We start from the raw sequence: 14442 nt of genomic DNA, 5'->3' as shown, positions 1-14442 counted from the left end.
CTATGCGCCCCCAGCTGCAAAGTCCTCTTGCAGGCGCGGCTTTTGGAAAGGGATCCCGGGAGTGGGTGGGGGGCGATGGGGAGGGAGGCCCTCTCGGTGTGGGTCCGCGGCGAGGAAGGGGTTAAAGCGAGCGAGGCTGGGTTCCTGGAGAGGCGTGCAAGGAGGAGGGGAGGGTGGCACCGGAGGAAGGGAGGGGGCGCGCAGAGCATCAAACGAGCCTGGGATCTCCTCCCCCCCCCCCCGCAAAAAATAAAAAAAATCCAAAAATTAATCAGGGCGCTATTGCAGTAGGCAGCTGCTGACTCACCTTGCGGGCACGGAAGGGTTAACCCGAGCCCTGAGGTCAAGTTTCCCATGTGGGCGGGGCTTAGCAGGCTCCCTCCCTCTTCTGCCTTGTAGGAAGAAGGAGGCAAAAAAGCAGAACCAGGGAATGAAATCTCTCCGAAGGGAGATCGTTCTGCCAAGTTCCTTTCTAAGTCCTTTTTCCTTCTTCACTCTTTTTTTTTTTTACTGCCTTGTTCGCTGTAGCTCCTGGAACTCTTGTGAGTAGAAATATAATCTCCGCTGGTTTGTGGGAGTTTTAATGGTCCAAGTTTTAATGGTCTGCGTTGGGCTTAACTCTGCCAAGAGAGAGAGGGAAGAATCACTTTTGGGACTTACCTCTCTCTCCAACAGCCCCTGCTGTCTCTTCCTCCAAGGGGGGAGCAGGGGGGGCAAATGCAACTGAGGTTGGGGAGAGAAAACCTAAGTGGGCTTCTTGGCTGCACAGCCACCTCCTCAAAGGTCACCGGGCCCTGAAAGACAAAGAAACCAGGGTTGTCCTGGCGGATTACGTAAGAGTAATAATTTTTGAAGAGATATTGAAAGGTTCTGTTGCAGGGCCTTGAACTTCCTTGTTGACATGCAAAGCCTTTGAAGTGAGCAAGTGGAAGTCAGCAATAATTCGGAGTATCAGTTGCTGGAAATTACAGGAGAGGAAAGGGCTCCTGTGCTCAGATCCTGCTTTCAAGATCCCCACAGGAATCTTGTTGGCCACTGGCCTGATCATCAGACTCTTCTTGGCTTCTTAATCCTGGCCCAGTATACCATTCTAGACACTGAGGTCTAAGGGCCTTCTGGTAGTTCCCTCACTGGAGAAGTGAGGTTGTAGGGAACCAGGCAGAGGGCCTTCTTGGTAGTGGTGCCCGCCTTGTGGAATGCCCTCCCACCAGATGTCAAGGAAATGAACAACCATTTGATTTTTAGAAGGCATCTGAAGGCAGCCCTGTTTAGGGAAGTTTTTAAGGATTGATGTTTTATTGTGTTTTTAGTATTCTGTTGGGAGCTGCCCAGAGTTGGGGAAATCCAGCCGGATGGGTGGGGTATAAATAGTAAATTCTTCTTCTTCCTCCTCTTCTTCGTCTCCCATGTCCAAGCCCAACACTCTAACCACTACACCACACTGCCTCCACTGCTCCCCCATTTCTGCTTATAAGTCTCTGCCGTCTTTTACAGGTCCCAGCCGGGGTCACCCTTCACTCCTAGCAAAGCATCTTTCCCTTTGGCGTGTGCAAGAGGGGGGCTTGCAGACTTTGCCGGACATCGACACCCTCCCCTCCAACGCCAATCAAATTCCGGCAGCCTTTGGTTTGGGAACAAAAAGAAGGCAATCCTTGGATTCCTTCAGGGAACTTTGGAAGATGGAAAAGCCAGACTCAGCGGCTCCCAGGGGAGGAAAGGACCCCCACGTCACCCAGACTGGGAGCACTGGGGAGGTCTGGGAAAGGAACGTGCAGCAGATCTTGGGCGAGGGCAATGCCAGCTCAGACGTCCAGCGCCAACACTTCCGGGCGTTTTGCTACCAGGAGGCCGAGGGCCCCCGCGAGGTCTGCAGCCGCCTCCACCACCTCTACCGCCAGTGGCTGAAGCCGGAAAAGCACTCGAAGGCCCAGATGCTGGACCTGGTGGTCCTGGAGCAGTTCCTGACTATCCTCCCCCCGGAGATGGAAAACTGGGTCAGGGAGTGCGGAGCGGAGACCAGTTCCCAGGCGGTGGCCCTGGCAGAAGGCTTCCTCCTGAGCCAGGTGGAAGAGAAGAGGCAGGAAGAAAAGGAGCAGGTGAGAGCGCTTTCTTTAAATCGTACCTACGGGACCGCCTCTCCTGGTATGTCCCACGGAGGACCTTACGGTCTTCAAACAAAAACATCTTGGAGGTCCCGGGCCGCAGGGAGGTGAGGCTGGCCTTAACCAGAGCCAGGGCTTTTTTGGCCGTGGCCCCGATGTGGTGGAACTCTCTGTCACAAGAGACTAGGGACATCTTTCCGCAGGGCCTGCAAGACAGAGCTGTTCCACCAGGCCTTTGGCCAGGGCACAGCCCTGTAATCTTCACAGAACTCTAGCCCAATGGTTGATTCTGAATTGATTTTAGAATGAATTGATTTTTGAACGTATCTCAATTAATTGATTGTGATTTTATGTTAACTGTGTTACTTTTACTGTTTTAGCTGCTCTGAGCCCGGCTTCAGCTGGGTAGGGTGGGATATAAATAAATTATTATTATTATTATTATTATTATTATTATTATTATGGTAGTGGGGAAGGAGCGAAATAGCAGGGTGGATAAAAATCAATGATAAAAAAATCGGATTTTTTCATTTAAATCGGATTTTCAAATTGAAATCCCTTTGGAGTAAAAATATTTCTAAAGATAGTTTTCTATTTAAGTTACATTATAGTCCAAAGGAAATAAAGATTTGTTTTAAGTTTTTCATGCTAAAACTCAGTATGGTGTTTTTTTTAATTGTTTAATCACATCAGTTAACAAACATGCCATAATGTTATTGTTTTAGTTAAATAGTTTAGTTAAATAAATGGTTTAAATTGTTATTAAGTGCAGCAGAAAAGTTGTCCAAATAGAAACAGCTAACTTATTGAACCTCACAATAAATTCATAACCATCTGTCCATGTATTTCTAATAGTATAACCAAATCAGTAATTTTTAATGTAACTGTAAAAACTACTCTGAAAATTTATTATTCCAAAAACGAAACCTTCATCTGGTTGTAAATATTAAGATTATACCAGCAAGAAAGAGTCTTTCTGTAAAAAAAAATTTAAAATTAAATCAAGTCATACAGACTAGTGATTTAAATCCAGTTTATTTAAATCAAATCCACCCTGCCAAAGAGTCATCAGGCATAGGCAAACTCGGCCCTCCAGATGTTTTTGGCCTACAACTCCCATCATCCCTAGCTAACAGGACCAGTGGTCAGGGATGATGGGAATTGTAGTCAAAAACATCTGGAGGGCCAAGTTTTGGGATGCCCAATCTAATCCGACCTCCTGGAATTCCTCCCCCCCCCGGCCCCATTAATCTGTTACAATAAAAGAAAATAAAGTTAAATAACACATGCCAAATTAAAAAAGGGAGCAAATTTCTACACCAGAATCAAAGCATTACACTTTTTATGCCAAATCCCATTTTGACAGTCCAGTGGAGTTTCCCCATCTGAAATCTCTTTCTCAGCTACTTTGGTATGAATTCGTTGTAAGAGCTAAACTCCCCAAGGGGAGGATAGAATGTGCAAATGTTTGGTGTGTCCCACCCCCATGATGAAATCAGGGCGCCTCTTCCTAATCCCTTTCCCGGCGTGGGGATTCCCATTTTTATTTCAGATCCTGAGGCTGAAAAATGGGGGGCTTCCATTTTACGACACAGAGAAGGTCCCGTCGGCCAGCAGGAGGCGGCAGCTGTTCTGGAGAGCCATTCCAGAGGGCAGTGGAACGGATGCTTCTCCTTCGCTGGGTAAGGAGGAATTGGGAGTGGGTTTTTGGTTTGATCACGGTCTCGGGGGTGGGTGGTGGTTTTATATGCCCAAACCATCTTGCCTCCATGACTAACCGGGGGATTCTGCTCCAGATGAAGGTTGTAGGATGGATGGCGGTTGAGGATGAATCCTGACAAGACAGAAGTACTGTTTTGGGGGGACAAGGGGCGGGCTGGTGTGGAGGTCTCCCCGGTCCTGAATGGGGTAACTGTGCCCCTGAAGCACCAGGTGTGCAGCCTGGGAGTCATTCTGGACTCACAGCTGTCTATGGAGGCGCAGGTCAATTCTGTGTCCAGGGCAGCTGTTTACCAGCTCCATCTGGTACGTAGGCTGAGACCCTCCCTGCCCGCAGACTGTCTCGCCAGAGTGGTGCATGCTCTGCTTATCTCTCGCTTGGACTACTGCAATGCGCTCTGTGTGGGGCTACCTTTGAAGGTGACCCAGAAACTACAACTAATCCAGAATGTGGCAGCTTGACTGGTGACTGGGAGCGGCCACCGAGACAATATAATACCGGTCTTGAAAGACCTACACTGGCTCCCGGTAAGTTTCCAAGCACAATTCAAAGTGTTGGTGCTGAGCTTTAAAGCCCTAAATGGCCTCGGCCCAGTATACCCAAAGGGGCGTCTCCATCCCCATTGTTCTGCCCAGACACTGAGGTCCAGCGCCGAGGGTCTTTTGGCAGTTCCCTCCCTGCAGGAACCAGGCAGAGGGCCTTCTTGGTAGTGGCACCCTCCATGTGGAATGCCCTCCCACCAGATGTCAAAGAGAGAAACAACTACCAGACTTTTAGAAGACATCTGAAGGCAGCCCTGTTTAGGGAAGCTTTTAATGTTTAATAGGTTGTTGTATTTTAATATTCTGTTGTAAGCTGCCCAGAGTGGCTGGGGAAACCCAGCCAGATGGGTGGGGTATAAATAATAAATAATTGTTGTTGTTGTTGTTATTTCTGAACCGTCTTCAAAGGTAGCCCCACCTAATTTAATCTAACTGATACAGCCATGGCTGCAGCTTGAACATTGATAGCAATGAACTGGAAAGGGGAAAATGTTCCAACCATAACGGACTGGCAAAATAAATTACAGGAATATGTAGAAATGGTGCAACTAACTAATAGCTTGAGAGGCAACACAAGACAGGTATTTGTACAAAAATGGGATAAATATAAGAAATATTTACGAAATTGTAACAGTGGTATGTCTATGGCAGTATTTGATTGACCCTTTTATAGTGAAACATATGAGAAATAAGTCAAAAGGTACTAACTGTTGTAAGAATGTATTAGAAGGAATATAAAGAATCATGATATGTATATTCATTATAGAATAAGGCTATATGCCGGGAAATGATAGGAAGTCATTTTTTCTTTTTTTCTGGTTTTATTTTTATTTTCTGGTTTTATAATAAATGTATTATTCCAAAAATGAAACATTCATCTGGCTGTAAATACAGTGGTACCTCGGGTTAAGTACTTAATTTGTTCCAGTGGTCTGTTCTTAACCTGAAACTGTTCTTAACCTGAAGCACCACTTTAGCCAATGGGGCCTCCTGCTGCCGCCGCGCCATCGGAGCACGATTTCTGTTCTCATCCTGAAGCAAAGTCCTTAACCCGAGGTAATATTTCTGGGTTAGCGGAGTCTGTAACCTGAAGCGTATGTAACCCGAGGTACCACTGTATTAAGATTATACCAGCAAGAATGAGTGCTTTAAAAAAAGAAAAGAAAAAAGAATTACTTACTAGTGATTTAAATCGTGATTTAAATTGATTTGATTTAAATCAAACCCACCCTGATCCCCAAGCAAAGTCTACCCAGGCAGCTTGGGCCGTGAACCAGGGCAGGTGACAGGAGACAGCAGAAGAATCCTTGCTGCTTCCTTTTTTCCTTTCACTCATAGGCAGCCGAACTCCTCTGCCAGATCATCCCAGCCTTTCCTTACTGTGTGACAAAGAAGAAATGGTGTTCGTTCAGTTGCCTGGTCAGGTAGGAGATGGAAAAAAACTTGGGATCTGGGAAGTGGTGTTAGCCAGGGCTTGAAAGGATCTGCTCCTTGATTCCCTTTCCAAGGATCTCTGCTTCCTTCGTAGAATCACAACAGATGGAAAGGGACCTGTGTTAAGGAAATGGTTTATTCTGACCATGTAAAAGATTCCCCCTTTTTCCCAAGATTGCAGCTGCAGGGAGTCCCAAGTCTTATGGCTGGGCGACTTTTTGTTCTACATTATTTATTGAAAAATAAAGAAGTACAAAAGTACAATTGCACAGAGTCATAAGACACGGAGAAGAAGTGTACATTACAAAAAGGGGTGGGGAATTGTTAGTGTAGTTAACCAGACCTTAACCTAATATGGTATTTATAAAAATGAATCTTCAATTGAATCGTTAAAGGGAGCTGCATTTTTATTTTTCCAGTTCATCAACACCAGCAGTGAGAGCGAGGAGAGTCCGTTCATATTGCCCCTTTGTTAGATTCCATGTGTTGGGTATATCATTCAAAATGACATTTTCCTCTACAGTCATGCTGATTATCTCTATTACCTTCTGCCAAAAGTTTTTCAGTGTAGGATATTGTATAGGTATAGGTAAAGGGACCCCTGACAGTTAAATCCAGTTGCGAATGACTCTGGGATTGCGGCGCTCATCTCGCTTTACTGGCCAAGGGAGCCGACATTTGTCTGCAGACAGTTTTTCCGGGTCATGTGGTCACCATGACTAAGCCGCTTCTGGCGAACCAGAGCAGCGCACAGAAACGCTGTTTACCTTCCCGCCGGAGCGGTGCCTATTTATCTACTTGCACTTGATGTGCTTTTGAACTGCTAGGTGGGCAGGAGCTGGGACCGAGCAACGGGAGCTCACCCCATCAGGGGGATTCAAACTGCTGACCTTCCAATCGGCAAGCCCTAGGCTCTGTGGTTTACACCACAGCGTTGCCCGCGTCCCTTAGGACATTGTACAAACATATGTTTTAGGTAAGCTTAATCGCTGTCACATCTCCAGCAACTAGATGTCTTAGATAGTCCTTTCATAAACAAGCAGACTGGGGTCCAGTAAGTTCTAAATATTACTATTTGCCTGAGTCTTAATTTGAGGTCCAGAGACACCCTGGTTATAGAATTTACCGTGTAGCAGGGTGGCTTAGCGTGTGTGAGTCTCCCACAGTCATCCGCATTTTTCTCAGTTTTGTGTTCAGAGAGAAATGCTGTGTGTTTGTGAAAATGCAAACAAACCACTGAACAGGAATGTTTTAGGACAGAGAGGAGACCAAGAAGAGCTTGCTGCGAGAGAGATTTGCAGCCTAGGGCCCACGTACCTACTGGACCGCCTCTCCTGGGATGCCCCGCGGAGGACCTTAAGGTCCACAAATGACAACACTTTGGAGGTCCCAAGTCACAAGGTAGTTAGATTGATCTCACCTAGGGCCAGGGCCTTTTCAGTACTGGTCCCGACTTGGTGGAACGCTCTGTCCCAAGAGACTAGGGCCCTGCGGGACTTGATATCTTTCTGCAGGGCCTGCAAGACAGAGCTGTTCCGCCTGGCCTTTGGTTTGGACTCAGTCTGACCATTATGTTTCCCTCCCCTTATGGTCTTCATCTATTGGCTACTTTTAAAATGAGACTGCATTTTAAATTGCTTTTCAACCTGTATTTTAAACGGCTTTATTTTGTTTTTTTCTATTATGTTTTTATTGTAATTTTATTGGTGTTAGCCGTCCTGAGCCTGGCTTTGGCCGGGGAGGGCGGGGTATAAATAAAATTTATTATTAGTAGTAGTAGTAGTAAGAGTCACAGAGAGAGACTTAAGAGCAAGCTGTTGGGCTTTAAAAACTGTTTAGAAGCTTAGAGATACCATCTCATTTTATACGTGAATGAAGGCACCTGGGTGGCACTGTGGTCTAAACCACTGAGCCTCTCGGGCTTGCTAATTGGAAGGTCAGCTGTTCGAATCCCCGCAACGGGGTGACCTCTTGTTTCTCTGTCCCAGCTCCTGCCAACCTAGCAGTTCGAAAGCATACCAGTGCAAGTAGATAAATAGATACTGCTGCGGCAGGAAGGTAAATGACGTTTCCATGCACTCTGGCACTCGTCACGGTCCTCCCTGTGCCAGTAGCGGTTTAGTAGCGGAGAGCCAGTGTGGTGTAGTGGTTAAGAGCAGTAGTCTCGTAATCTGGGGAACCGGGTTCGTGTCTCCGCTCCTCCACATGCAGCTGCTGGGTGACCTTGGGCCAGTCACACTTCTGTGAAGTCTCTCAGCCCCACTCACCTCACAGAGTGTTTGTTGTGGGGGAGGAAGGGAAAGGAGAATGTTAGCCGCTTTGAGACTCCTGAAGGGGAGTGAAAGGCGGGATATCAAATCCAAACTCTTCTTCTTCTTCTTCTTAGTCATGCTGGCCACATGACCTGGAAAACTGTCTGTGGACAAATGCCGGCTCCCTTGGCCTGAAAGGGAGATGAGCGCTGCAACCCAATAGTCACCTTTGACTGGACTTAACCATCCGGGGGTCCTTTACCTTTACCTATATGTGAAACATGGAACATATATTACTACGTGTGCGGAGGCAACATTTGGTGAATACTTTTAAACCTCCGTATTGGAGGTTGCTCCTCGGTCATGGAAGCTTAAACTGAGATTCCTGGACTAGAGGACCGTTGGGGAGGTCCCATTCAAGTCTACAACTCTATGGAGCTATGTTTCTACGATGTGCTCTTATTGCTTCACTGGAGTTCTGCCCGCATAAACCCCAGCAACCCAACGGGTCATCGAGGCATGCAATGCCAGAATCACAGCTCTCTCTATGTCAGTCGCGAGGAGCAAATATTTTCTAACCCATTTTTTTCTCCCCAGGGCCCACTGACCTTCGAGGAGGTGGCTGTGTTTTTCACGGAGGAGGAGTGGGCTCTGTTGGATCCAGGCCAAAGAGCCCTGCAGTGGGAGGTCACGATGGAGAATTATGGGAACTTGGTCTCTCTGGGTAAGGACCCCCTCTTCCCTTGTTAGGAGAAACTATGCAGCGCAGAGATGGTCAACAGTTGTCAGACTATCCCGGACCAGAAGCTCATAGAACAGCGGTTCTCAACCTGTGGGTCCCCAGATGTTGTCGGACTACAACTCCCATCATCCCTGAGCTCTGGCCTTGCTAGCTAGGGGTGATGGGAGTTGTGGTTCAACAACATCTGGGGACCCACAGGTTGAGAAAGGCTGTCATAGAAAGTCTTCTGTAGCATCCTTTGGTGTCTGCTTGCCCTCTTTGATACCGAAATTTGAGTTTCTTTTCGTTCTCTTCATTTGGGCAAGACTTCAATTTTTTGAAGGGAGCCTTCTTGCCTCTAATAGTTTTTTTGACTGCTGACTAACCATATCAAGTCTCCTCTCGGGTTTCTGAGAGGGATACCTCCAGTGTAGGAACCTCTCTTTATAATTTATCCCAACAACAGCAAGTGGGAGGTGGAGCAGGAATTTTGGTGTCGTCCTGAGATTGTAGCATATTCAGAAGCTAACCTCAGATTCAGCAGGGCTTGGGGAGAAGGAAGGGGAGACGCTTGAAAACGATAGAATCGGAGAAGCAGAGAACTGGGCTCGATCCATAACGAGAATCTGCTTCTGCCTTGCAATTGAAACGCATTTTCCTTTTCTCCCTCCCCCAAAACAGGTAATAGGCAGAATAATGAGAATAATGGTGAGACATCCATGTTGACATCAGAGAATGAAGCGTGGAAAGAGATGTTTGCCAATCAAGAAGCACCCCAAAAGTCAATGAATGGGGAAGAGAAATCCACCACAACTCAGGAAATTGATGTCCATGTACCCCTGAATTCTCAAGATAACAAAGGAAGCAGCAAGAAGTCATGTCCAGTACGTGGTGAACCATATAAGTATCAATCCCAATCTAGTATATGTTACAGCATCCACACAGAGGAGAAAGCATATAAATGTTTAGAATGTGGAAAGAGCTTCAGTCGTGGTGGGGATCTAAATGTGCACCAAAGAACTCACACAGGGGAGAAACCATTTACATGCATGGAGTGTGGAAAGAGCTTCAGTCGACGTGACCATCTTACTTTACATCAGAGAACCCACACAGGGGAGAAACCGTTTAAATGTATGGTGTGTGAAAAGAGTTTCAAACATGGTAAAAGCCTTACTGCACATCAAAGAACACACACATGGGATAAATCGTTTATATGCATTGAGTGTGGGAAAAGCTTCCATGAGAGTAGTGACCTTACTGAGCACCAGAGGACCCACACAGGAGTGAAACCTTACAAATGTATGGAGTGCGGAAAAAGCTTTAGCCAGAGTGGAGGCCTTGCTGCACACCAAAGAACGCACACGTGGGCAAAACCGTTTAAATGCATGGAGTGTGGCAAGAGCTTCCATAGGAACTGTGACCTTACTGTGCATCAGAGAACCCACACAGGAGTGAAACCTCACAAGTGCATGGAGTGTGGAAAGAGCTTTTGCCAGAGTGGAGGCCTTGCTGCACATCAAAGAACCCACACAGGGGAAAAACCCTTTAAATGTTTGGAGTGTGGAAAGAGCTTTAGTCGCAATTACCACCTTACTTTACACAAAAGAACCCACACCAAGGAGAAACCGTATCAATGAATAGGGTGTGGAGAAAGCTTTAGTGGGAGTGATGGCCTGACTGTGCATCTGGGAGCCCACGCTGTGGATAAACCCTCTAAGGGAATGTGAAAAAAGCTGTAGTGGGAGCACTAAACTTACTTTATTACAGTCCAAAGACCCTCAAAATCAATTTTGAAAACAAAATATAGCAGAGATACAGGAAAAACATTGCTGGGCAACCCTGTTTAGGGAAGCTTTTAATGTTTGGTGCATTACTGTATTTTAATATTTTGTTGGAAGCCGCCCAGAGTGGTTGGGGAAGCCCAGCCAGATGGGCGGGGTATAATTCATTATTATTATTGTTGTTATTGTTGTTATTGTTGTTGTTGTTGTTGTTATTATTATTATTATTATTATTATTATCTATCTATCTATCTATCTATCTATCTATCTATCTATCCAGAGCATGTCAATTTCTAATTCTTATTACCCCTGAGAGAAATTTTGCCACAGCCAGGATTATATTATTTATCTTCCAAGGAGATATTTGAGATAAAAGGTATCAGACTTACCAGATGAATTCACCAAGAAAGCTTTGATGAATTGGTTCCTGGCTTGTTTATAAAGCCCACAGTGTAGTAAAATTTGTTTCGTACAGTTGACAGCCTGAAGACATAAACAAAGTCTATTCTGCAGCGGTTTTCAACCAGTGAGCCCTGGCACCCTGGGGTGCCGTGAAGGATGCTCAGGGGTGCCACAGGCAACACTGGCCTCCGTCCCTCTTTCCTTCGCTCCCTCCTTGGATGCCCTCTTGCATCTCTACCTCCCAAAGGCTTGCACAGCTGTTTGTGGCAGCAGCCCTGGCTACAAGCTCCCTGGGCGAATGGTCCCTCTGGGGCTGGCCAGGGGGTGCTGGGTGCCAGGAACTAAGGTGGCCTTGCAGTAAGCAAGCAAGCGGGCAAGGGAGCCCTGTCAGCTGGTCCGCCAGCCCTTGCTGTTGGGAACAGACTGACAAGTCCCACACCCCTGTGGTACATAAATGTACCAACCAAGCACGTACATAGATCAGCACAGGAAGACCAACCTGAAACCATTTTTGATTCCCAAACTGACCAAACGTTTTCTCTGCAAGGAGGGAGGGGGGGGGTCAGGGAGCCTTCCCATTGTCTCAGGAATTGAGTAATCAGCATTTTAATGGGTGACAGACTATCAGGAAAGGCAATCAGATAACCTGGCAGACAGGAAAAACACATTCAGATTTCTGCTGTAGACTGCCTTTTCTGTGATGTAGGTACGGTATGTGGGGGTGATCTTGTGTTACACCCCTTCTGTGATGTATGTATGATGTATGGAGGGGCGGTCTTGAGCTCCAGGGCAGGGAATTTAAAATATATATATAAGGGCAGGCACACCATGATTCTGGGGTCGTCCTCCTTTCCTGTGTGTGAAGGGGGCACCCTGTTGCAACAGATCAATAAATATCAGGTTTACTAGTTGCTTTGCTTCTCAATATTCTCTGGTTGGCCTCTGTCATTTTCTCTTACCAATGGGGAACCTATATGGTCTCTTGGGTACCCCATAAGGGAAAAGGGCAGATTTTTTGTTTACAACAGGAACCAGAATTGGCCTCCACAGTCACTTATGGACTCACTGTTGAGACCATGTTCATGGAAGACAATCTTACTGTGCTATGATGGGTGGTGAAAGAAGAGGAAAAAGAAAAAGAGAGTCATTGGAGCACCCCACAATTGCCTAACCTTGGCTCCCATAGGTTCCGGTCGGGGGTCACAAGCGAGAGACTTCAGCCAGGACATAGACGCCAAACAGCGGCCCGGTGGCATGATCTTAATTGTTGCAACAAGACTTCCCACTACCACAAAGATGAAGCAGCCAAAAGCCCCAAACAATGGATAGATAAGTATTTTAAAGTTTCCCATCATACATTTCCAGAAGCATCATCAATACATCATAGGTATGTCACAGGAAAGGTGTGGTCTCAGGTAGAACCTGAGACCCAGTGGTTGACCCTGTCACTCAAATATAGTATTTCACACTTACTTCATCACAGTGCAAAGGAAAGCATTTACAGTTCCCCGGTCCTTAAAAGGTAAAGGGACCCCTGACCATTAGGTTCAGTCGTGGCCGACTCTGGGGTTGTGGCGCTCATCTCACTTTATTGGCCAAGGGAGCCGGCGTATACGGTAGCTTCCGGGTCGTAGCCAGCATGACTAAGCCACTTCTGGCAAACCAGAGCAGCACATGGAAACGCCATTTACTTTCCCGCCAGAGCAGTACCTATTTATCTACTAGCACTTTGACATGCTTTCGAACTGCTAGGTTGGCAGGAGCAGGGACCGAGCAATGGGAGCTCACCCCGTCGCGGGGATTCGAATCGCCGACCTTGCAGTCAGCAAGTCCTAGGCTCAGTGGTTTAACCCACAGTGCCACCCACGTCCCTCCCTGGTCCTTGAGTCAAGTTAAATACACCCCTTTGTCTTGTCCCACTATGGGGTGGGTAGGCATGGTGAATGAGATGGTTACCTGTCTGACATGCTTGGGGCAGGATATCACCTTGGGAAGCCCCTGCAGCCATGACTGTACATCTCGGGGGATTATGCTGGGCTCGGTCACCTCAACCCTTATACCTGGGTCCTACATGCCATTGGAACTGAGAAGATTTAGGGCAACCAAAATGGTCAAAGGCCTGGAAACGATGCCTTATGAGGAACAGCTAAGGGAGCTGGGCATGTTTAGCCTGGAGAAGAGGAGGTTAAGGGGTGATATGATAGCCATGTTCAAATATATAAAAGGATGTCACATAGAGGAGGGAGAAAGGTTGTTTTCTGCTGCTCCAGAGAAGCGGACACGGAGCAATGGATCCAAACTACAAGAAAGAAGATTCCACCTAAACATTAGGAAGAACTTCCTGACAGTAAGAGCTGTTCGACAGTGGAATTTGCTGCCAAGGAGTGTGGTGGAGTCTCCTCCTTTGGAGGTCTTTAAGCAGAGGCTTGACAACCATATGTCAGGAGTGCTCTGATGGTGTTTCCTGCTTGGCAGGGGGTTGGACTCGATGGCCCTTGGGGTCTATTCCAACTCTATGATTCTATGAGATTCAACGATGTGATTTCTTATGAATTTCTAAAGTTTTCCCATTGAGCCAGTACATAAGATGCATTTATCAGTGAACTGCGACATTGGAGAATGTGCAGCGGAGGCTCTTTGTCTTTGCCTGGCAGTGTGGAGAGGCAAGGCTGGGGGTGTCTCTCTCACCCCCCCTCCAATTCCCCGGTAACACATCCATCTCCCGCAGTTCTAGGATTCCACACTGAATTGCCTTCCAATAGGTGACTGAGTTGCCACTTCTTGTTAGCTACTGACGCCTAACTTGTAATTGTATCCTGAACTGCAGGATCTTGTTCTTTGGTGATGTGATTCTCCTTGTGTTCATGAAAATGCGCTCTGGGGTTTTGCAGCCTGGAGAGAACACCTTGCTCTTCATCCCTGGCGTCTTCGTTTCCTGGAGTAGCCAGGATTTTTTGGGATGTGTGGGTGTGTGTGTGTGTGCGCGCGTAGAACCTCAGTTTCCTATGTATTTTTTCTAGATTTTTGAAATATACTCAGAGTCGAGAGTGGATTTCATGCTCTTTATTCAGCTCATAGTGGTGAGGAGGAATGAAAGTTCCCCCAAAATATCTGCTTTATATACATTATTTACACAATGGGCCCCATGTGATTGGCTAATTCCAGAATTCTCCTGTAGGCCAATCAGGTTGTGGATTCACTTCCATCTGGAGCTGGATTGGTGGCTCCTGCAGACCAATCATACTGCTGCATTGCTCTAGGACCAATCATACTGCTGCATTCTGAATCCTATTGTTCTAGGACCAATCAGACTGCTGCATTTTGGGTCCTATTCAACTCAGTAAACAACAATTTTCATTGTTTGGGGGCAGCTGCCCCTCCCCCCTCTGTGCTCTTGAGAAGGCTGCGTTAACATTCAATTATTTAGTCATTTCAAAGTAGGGATCCAGATGCACACGGCAGAATGGTAACGGGGAACCCCCACCTCC

At 46.8% G+C, this 14442-nt stretch overlaps 1 protein-coding gene across 1 annotated transcript; it reads left to right on the top strand.

Annotated features, from left to right (window-relative positions):
• Positions 1 to 134: 134 nt before the first annotated feature.
• LOC308469511 (uncharacterized protein) lies at positions 135 to 10754 on the top strand. Its single transcript, XM_080992079.1, has 6 exons — positions 135 to 542; positions 1495 to 2096; positions 3655 to 3784; positions 5703 to 5788; positions 8648 to 8774; positions 9453 to 10754. Exons 1-6 carry the CDS (start codon positions 431 to 433, stop codon positions 10406 to 10408), a joined length of 2013 nt encoding a protein of 670 aa, XP_080848205.1. The 5' UTR covers positions 135 to 430; the 3' UTR covers positions 10409 to 10754.
• Positions 10755 to 14442: the final 3688 nt, after the last annotated feature.

Source organism: Podarcis pityusensis (assembly GCF_964106645.2).
Source record: "Podarcis pityusensis genome assembly, chromosome: 2".
NCBI lineage: Eukaryota > Metazoa > Chordata > Lepidosauria > Squamata > Lacertidae > Podarcis > Podarcis pityusensis.
Note: the sequence above shows the minus strand (reverse complement) of the source record. Positions and strands in the feature narration are given on the sequence as shown.

What these genes read in the sequence shown, in the direction of transcription:
- LOC308469511 (XM_080992079.1), top strand. Translation starts at nt 431, where the DNA reads ATGAAATCTCTCCGAAGGGAGATCGTTCTGCCAAGTTCCTTTCTAAGT. An exon ending in CTGTAGCTCCTGGAACTCTT is followed by an intron (nt 543 to 1,494) that starts GTGAGTAGAAAT and finishes CGTCTTTTACAG; the next exon opens with GTCCCAGCCGGGGTCACCCT. An exon ending in TGGGAACTTGGTCTCTCTGG is followed by an intron (nt 8,775 to 9,452) that starts GTAAGGACCCCC and finishes CCCCCAAAACAG; the next exon opens with GTAATAGGCAGAATAATGAG.